The sequence below is a fragment of the Nicotiana tabacum genome, chromosome 21 (genome assembly GCF_000715075.1).
Source record: "Nicotiana tabacum cultivar K326 chromosome 21, ASM71507v2, whole genome shotgun sequence".
In the NCBI taxonomy this organism is placed as follows: domain Eukaryota; kingdom Viridiplantae; phylum Streptophyta; class Magnoliopsida; order Solanales; family Solanaceae; genus Nicotiana; species Nicotiana tabacum.
The window spans coordinates 649,531-658,188 of record NC_134100.1 but is presented as its reverse complement, the minus strand read 5'-3'; the positions used below and the strand labels follow the sequence as shown (position 1 = coordinate 658,188).

Sequence of the window (8,658 nt, the reverse complement as noted above, 5' to 3'; positions counted from 1 at the left end):
AGATCTGGTGACAAAAAGGAGTCCAAATTCATTATTAAATACTTGATACGTTACGAAATTGGTATTTAATAGGAATGATTGTATAACGGCTTATTTAATATCATTTATTACTCATGATTATATCATTAAAGCTGAAGCTTCATTCCTTTACCTAGAATTATCTATAAAAGGAAAAGTATCATCATTTGTAAGGACATGGAATACTATTGAGAATTTATTGAAATATACATTTATTTGCTTCTTTACCATCGTTCTCAAAAGTATTTTATTTTTGTCTCCTGATTATCAGTAACCCGAATTTCTTTTTAGCTTTGACCAAAGACTCAGATTTTTGGTTAAACAGCCACTAGTCAGAGCCACAAATTTTGGAAGTTTTGTATGTTCTTTATCATCACGTCCATGCTATTTGGGTCAATGTAACTGATTATAAATGAATGTACGTGCATATAATGATATTCATTTGTGATAGATAATGTAATTAAGGTAATGTTAAATGGATATTGTCTGATGTTAGAAGCTCAGTCACTAGCTAGTTCCTGTTAGAAATTTTATTAATCAAATAAGCTGAACCAATATTTAGGGAGATGGATAAAGTGAGGTCAAGTTGGCGGCTTTAATGCAATAACAAGTTATTAATTTTTAAGAACTCCATTTATATATGCTGATGGCATAAATTTTTAATGCAATAACAAGTTATTTAAATTATAATTATAATTAGTTGTCTATTAAAAGAATTAATTGATACCTTTGTGAAAGAAGGTAAATAACTTCTTATAACTTTTTGTCTACTTAAATTACAGTAGTAAAACAAAAAGTTTATATAGTCCGTATATAAAATTCAAATCAGATTAAACAATTTTCTCGTAAGCCGTTCTTAAAATAATAGACGAAATATATATATTTTGTATATATATATATATATATATATATATATACATTATGTATGTTATATATAAAAAATATACAAATTTTATATATTTTTCGGCTATAAAATATAAATAGTTTATGAGCGGACAAAAAGTGAAAAAAGCCCAATAAGATTTTTTTGATGATGTGGGAAACTTAAAAGGGAAAATAAAATAAAATAAGAGAAATAGCGAATGGAAAAGAAGTTTGGAAGGTGCTGTAATTGGAAAACATCCACACGTCAAAGCAATCATACCACTGAGTCATAGTTCATGGAATCTGTTGCTGTGCTCATTTCTATTTTCTTTTTAAGTACATCATTTTTTATGACACAATGAGAGTTAAACTAACTAATTTTTAGTGTGAATTTGAAACTAAAATTTTCATTTTAAAAAAAATAAAATTTACATATTTAGAAATTGCATAAATATACTATAAGTCATTGTAATTAATAATTTAAAAAGTTTTTGAATCGTGGTCAAACAAAAATTGCTTTGCCTTTTCAAATAATAATTGTGTAGTATAACAGATTGAGTACATTATTATTATTATTGGAAGGATAACTTGCTTCAGATTTAAAAAAGCGTCGTGACATTAAGAACTAACCAACAAATAGTAATGGCAAGAAAATGGGAAAAAGCATTGTGCACTTTTTTAGCTCCGACCAAAAGAAGTATGAACATGTCTTTCATAAAATGAGAATATATGCCATTCTCGTATTTCAATGTCAATATAAAAAGCAAAGGGAAGATATTCAAGTGCCCATCATCATATGCTTAACAACCATTATTGTAAAACCACTCACGGGTTTGGTACCGGTTATAAGAAGGTATAAGGATGATATAAAAATTTAATATCACCTTAATATTCTGTTTGGTTAGCAAACTAGGTATAAGTTATTTCGGTGTTAATTTTAGTGGGATAATTTATACCTTATAGAAGGTGGGGTAATTAGCACCGATATAACTTATATCTTCTTCTTAAAAGTTATGCAATTATTATTCTTAATCCAACATACCAAACAATGAATAAGCAACAATTCCAGCATAACTAATTCCAACATAATTTATCCCAATATAACTTATATCAGCATAACTTATACCGGTATAAATCGTATTCCAACCAAACGACCCCTAACGTGGAAGACAATATGGTTGCTTGGTACAGGATTCACCCATTTAATTTTGACGAATTATTGTTTATATCCGACTGGTTAAACAAAATACAGCCGACGAATATATATATATATATATAGAGAGAGAGAGTGTGTGTGTGTCAAATAGCACATTCTTGGGTACTCCATGCATTGCCTTTTCTTGTTAAGACAACAAGCACATGCATACAACTTAACTTCTGCTTGATTGCTCAAACTATGAAAAGTTAGGTTGAAACTAGTGATCTTAATTAGGTTGAAACTTATGATCTTTACCTATCTATCAGTCAATACTAGCTATTTGTGGTTTATGAATGTGTCCTCTTCATATAAAGTCACTGTTAGGATGCATAAGTACCAAACCGACACAACAATTATAAGGGAGAAATTCAAAAATAGCCAGCTTTACAAGTTGTTATTCAAAAATACCTATTGTTTTAAAAGTAATCGAAATTTAGCCACTTTTCATTATAAGATAAAGCCGAATGAAAACACTGTTCAAAATCGGAAAAAATACGCCAGCATAATATACTGAAGTTTTAGTATATTATACTGGAACTCCAGTCTAATATACTGGAGTTCCAGTATAATATACCGGTCCAATATAATCTACTGGAGTTTGGAGCATCGGTGCTCCAGTCTCCATTATATTATACTGGAGTCAGCAAAGTATACCGGTCCAGCATAATATGCTGGAAATTCATACATAGGTACACCGAACTCCAGTATATTATGCTAGACCGATCTCTATTGCAGCAAAATAGTGGCTACTTTTCAATAACTAGGCAAACACTGACTATTTTTAAATGACCAATTCGAAAACTGGCTAGACCGTACTATTTTAACCGATTATAATGAACCATGATATCTCATCCAAGGGCCACAGCGACAAACGCATTTTTATTGTGTAGTAATAGTGCGAACTAGCCAATTTTTAGCATTATAATTAAAAAATAGCCACTTTCATGAAGTTTCAAATTCTACAGGTGAAACTCCATGACATTATCATCGCGTTTCACCTGTGAATTTGAAACTCCATGACAGTAGTCATATTAAATTACAAGGGTAAAAAAGTGGTTATTTGTGAAATTTATCCCATTTCATTATCTTTGGGCCACTGGCAGAGTGGCAGGCCCATACGTTTTATACTAAATCAAGGGAGAAATTAAAAAATAGCTAGATTTACAGGTGGTCATTCAAAAATAGCCACAAATTCAACGGTAATCGAAATTTAGCCACTTTTCATGTAAAGATAAATATGAACGAAAAGATGATTCAAAATCTGGAAAAATACTCCAGCATAATATACTGGAGCCAGCAAAGTTTACCGGTCCAACATAATATGCTAGAAATTCATATACAGGTGTACCGAACTCCAGTATATTATGCTGGACCGATCTCTGTAGCAGCAAAATAGTGGCTATTTTTCAATAATTTGACAAACGCTGGCTATTTTTTAATAACCAGTCCGAAAACTGGCTAGATTGTGCTATTTAACCTAAATCAACAGCATAATTATGAAAAGTCCTCTCATCAAAATCACGAGGAGACTGCGTCCAATGGAGGAAGCAAATCTTGGGCTTGATCCCTTAAGCTCATTTCTCTGTTGTAATTTTCTTTTAATTTATATTACTTTTACCTTCAAAGAGACACATTATCCAAAATATGTCCTTTGATTATAACTTTATCAAGAAACAAATAGTTCTTATTTTAGTTTCACAAAAATAAAATAAAATAAAATAAAATACTACCGGCTTTTTCTATGGTAGCAAAAATGTCAATCTGCTCATTGACGACGCAGAAATAAAAACATGAAAATAAGCTACTGGTTGATTGATTGACAAAGCTGTTCTTCTATATCTTTATACAGACAAGAGCCAAATTCTAGAATGAACATACCATAACTCTACGTATTTGTGTATTCGTGCAGAAATTTCATGGCCATTAAGTTTTTACTGACCATTAATGATCACATTCTATACCTTAAAGTCCCAGAATTCCTGATGAACATGCACATATACACATACCTTAAGAGAGACAACTTTTGTCATCAGCCAACATTACGCGCAGGACTCATTCTACTCCTCCTTCCGTTAAAGCTACGACTTGAGAGCAACCTTGGAAGACAACATTGTGCTGACTTTGACGTTTTGACGTCAGATTTTAACAGACCACTGGGTGTTCTTTCGCTACTACACACGGATGCATAAGGTGTCCCAGGTGTGGATCTTGGTGGAAGTTGAGTACCAGTTGACGCAGTTTCTTTTTTAGTGTTTGTACCATTTTGTTTTTCTTCAGCATTTTGCCCATTTTGGTCCAGATCGCTTCTCAAGCTTTCTTCAAAAAGTTCAGACAATCTCTTCTTTTTATCTGTTGGGGATGATTGCTGAAAATAAGCAGGGGTTCTGTTCCCTGTTAAATTTCCAGCCAAGGGATGGACAGGTGTATTTCCACGAGATGGCGTAAAATCTGGAGTCAAGTTCAGAGAGATTATAAAAATACAAGATGATATACACGACTAACTAAGAAATGGCTGATGGACAATTCTAAACACTGGTTTTGGACTGAAGAACGCACATCTGTTAGCTGGATACAATAAATAAAGTGCCATTTTGTAGCTCATTTATGAAGACAAGGAAAGGGAAAGGGGAGAAGATGGAATAACACGGACCATCGATTGAAGATCTTACCTCCATTCACGCTTAAGAAGTCATCTTCACAATCTGAATCCAACCAAGGCTGGGAATCAAAGAAGGTCTCCTCCTTGCTACCTACAAGAAAGAAATGTCTCTGACTCAGATAAAAGATGCAATTAAATTAGACCACCGTAAATATAAACGCACGCACTATGCATGAAAATTTTAAACACTTAGCACGGTTTCCTCTGTTTCATGCAGTGAATCAGAGTGGTACTTTGAGAAACTAAAGAAGAAAACTGAAAAGGAGGATACACCATGTCCTTATCGTTATTCAACCAGAAGGCCAGATAATCATATCCAAAATAAATCCATCTAACACAGATAAAGAGAAATGAGATTGGTTGGGAACACTCATTGGCAAACCACAAATGACTTTCAAGAAAGAGTGCTATTATTAGGCAGATGATTCAAGAACACAAGATGATGCAGCGGAAATAACGGTGGATATGATGTTAGTATCCTCAACTAACCTTTGTTAATCCACATGAATAAAACTGAACTATGAGAAGGCTGAGGCCATTAGCCATATCAAACTAATTGTAAAACATTTATCTTCTGCTAGAAACAAGGAAAAGATTCAAGAAAGACAGAGAACTTAACATATTTCCTTAAAAGTGAGGTAAACTAAAAGCTGTACAGTGTGTTTATTTTACTTGTAAAATTTATTTAGTTAATTTAATTCTCTTCATTAAACACTAAACTTGATTCATAGCAAGCTTCAACTCGTGATGTGTGCCTACCACACAACACACAATGTACTACCTTAACCATTGAACCAAAGCTCCGAGAATACTGGTAAAATTACTTTTATCCTTAGGAAAAAAAAAGGAGAAAATTGTCGACTATTTGCTGATTATTATAGACGGATAGTAGAAGTGATGGCAGTGTAGACCCACAACATGATATGTCAAACAAGGGCAGTGGTTTTATAACAAATGTCAACCTCAGTTTTAACTATCTCAAAGAATATTTTAATACAACAACTCAAATATTCTCTTAGACATGGAGATAATGATGAATACGACAATCAAGACATGAACTAAGATTTCCATAGGACCATCTAATCATCAAATGTTAATGATATTATCCTCCCTTTAAGTGACGAAGAGGAACAACAGAAGCAAGAGGCAATATTCAGCAAGATTGATGTCCTTGTCAAGTGCATAATGGTATAATGTGATATTGGCCGGTGTTAGTGAAGATGGCTTTTGAAGGGGAGCCTTGGAACAATGGTAAGGTTGTCTCCGTGTGACCTATAAGTCACGGGTTCGGGCGTGGAAGCAGCCACTAATGCTTGTATTAGGTTAGGCTGTCTACATCACACCTCTTAAGGAACCGGCCCTTTCCCAGACCTTGCGTGAACGCGGGATGCCTTGTGCACCAGACTACCCTTTTCTAGTGAAAATGGCTTTTAATAGTAGAGGAAGAAATCTCACTGTACATATTACAATTGGTAAATAAAATTCTTTAATTACCAAAAAAATAAAATAATAGTGGCAGCAATCACACACATTTTTATATAAGAAATATTTGTTTAATAAAAGTAGCAGCCCAGCAAAAAAGAGAATGCTCCAATGACTAATTACAAGGCTGCAAAGACTCATTCTTTACAATTCATGTAATGAGCTGAGGAATGCTAAAAAGTACCACTTTGTATATAATATTAGAAGTACTACAATATCTCCTTTGTTTAAGGTATACTCCTACGCTAAGTATTTCCTTTTTCTTTTCTGGTGATACTTTAAGTTCCTAACTTAATAATTTTCTCCACAAATTAAAAAATTGCCCTGCCCATGATAACAAGTTCTGCAGATGGCCCCATCAACTGAAGAATTTTTGGCATTATTCAAGATTCTGAAAATAGCTTCTTGGTCAATATTTCTAAGTCCACAAAGGGAATAGAAAGCTACTCTGTAAAATATAATAAAGTGTTTCTTTTTAGGCCACCAACCTTAACTGTTCCTATAACAACAATTTTATCTCAATCACATATTCAACTAATATCACAAAAAATACAAAAATAATGTCCATCAGATCAAACAGAACACCTCTTCAACTTTCCTTTACATTCCAAAATGCCCAGATAATCAATAGTCAGTAATCAAATAACACGTGTGTCTCATAGAAATTGAAAAATACCAAAAATTAGGAACACCACAAAACCTATTACCAGAGGCAAGAATCTAATACAGCATGACATGGCGACACGCGGTAAAGAAACGGACTTTGGGTATAACTTAACTCTAATACGGCATGAACGGACTTTAACTCAACTCTAAAAGCTAAGTCATGGGGTGAGATTGCGCATGGACAACATAATATAGAGCCCAACATAGGATAAACCAAGAAATCGTACAGGTCTAGCTCTGTCACCGGTACCATATAAAGAAATGAACCTTAGGCCTCACATCCCACAACCAATGTGAGACAACTCAACACAAACTAATTACTCAAAAAACATTCAAAACCAGAAACATATGTTAACCTTCAATTCAAAAAGACAGCAACTTTCCCCTTTTTTCCACATTGCCAAACAATATAACAGAGTTATCACAGAGTTTCTGTTGTAAAATAAAAAAATGAATAAAGAGAGAGTAATAGGGTAGTACCAAAGTCACGAAAAGCAGTAACAGCAGGAGTTTGAGATTTGAGTTGAAGATCAGAGACTTTGGTATCATCTTTGTTGAGAGGTGAAGGAGTGACAAGCTTGTCAGTTTTGGAAGAACCAAAAACAAGACGAATTTTCATGGCTGATTCAGAGTCTTTATGCACTGAAACACATGAACCCATTTACTAAACACACAACACACACACACACACCCTTTACACTCACAATTCCATTATCAAACAAAATTTCTGCAGTAGAGAGAGAAAGAGTGAAGTAGAAGTGAGAGAAAGGAGAGAACACTAAACAGGTTTGCGTTACAAATAAAAGAGTTGAAAATTCGTCAGTAACAGAGTTGGAAAAAGATAAAATTGGGGCTTGAAAGCGAAGTTATCGTAATTTGGTAGTAAGAGTAGAGGAGCAGAAAGGTCCCACCCAAAAAGAGTTGGAATCATTGCAATCTACTGTTCTTTAGGGGTTTGGCTTTTTGTTTACCACCATACAATTATTCCCTCGTTCCAAAAAAAAAAATTGATATATTTTGAGATTTAAAGAGTCAAATGAATATTTTTCAATTATAATTTTACATGTATTTTAAATATTTTATATTATTATTTATTGTAATTATTTTATTTTTATATAATTTTTAAATTATAAATTTTGCTTCAAAAGTGGAGTTTTAATTTGACATAATTGGTAAAATTGATGCCATGGGTAGGTCACGAGTTCGAGCTGAGAAGTTTGACTACTTATTTAGGATATTTATGCCTCCTTGACTTTTTGTGCATTAGTTCCGGGTAATAATTTTACTTACCAAGGTTTAATTAGTAGAAATAGATTATATAGTAGTATATAATTATTCTCTTTCTCGAATTTAAGTCCCAGTTTATAAGAATTTCATGGTTATTTAATTAATCGCTAGACTACAATCTTTGAATGCTCGTGATTTTGTGTTCTTAACAAGATAAAAGTAGAAGTTGGTGAGAGGAAAATAATTCAATATTGGTCATTTTGGGTTAGAGAAATTATGAGTAAATCGATTTATGATCCATTCAAATATACTTTTAATTATATGATTATTTTAATTAAAATTTTAAAAAATATAATATAAAAGATCGACAAATAAATAAAAAGAATCTCCACAGAATCATCTTTTTTATTTTAATTTCCAATTATAGCAAATGATAGAAGATATTTTCTCGGAATTATGTGCCTTTTACAATCATTGTCATGTGGTGTTTGCATTGAGATGTGGCTGGCAAGTGGCAAAGCTTATGGGTTCAGCAGCTTGTGCC

At 32.9% G+C, this 8,658-nt stretch overlaps 1 protein-coding gene across 1 annotated transcript; it reads right to left on the bottom strand.

Moving 5' to 3' along the window:
* Positions 1–3,863: 3,863 nt before the first annotated feature.
* LOC107797622 (uncharacterized) lies at positions 3,864–7,714 on the bottom strand. The gene is made up of 3 exons (XM_016620524.2): positions 7,368–7,714; positions 4,750–4,830; positions 3,864–4,528 (listed from the first exon to the last, which is right to left on the bottom strand). Exons 1-3 carry the CDS (start codon positions 7,546–7,548, stop codon positions 4,110–4,112), a joined length of 681 nt encoding a protein of 226 aa, XP_016476010.1. The 5' UTR covers positions 7,549–7,714; the 3' UTR covers positions 3,864–4,109.
* Between the last annotated feature and the right edge of the window lie 944 nt (positions 7,715–8,658).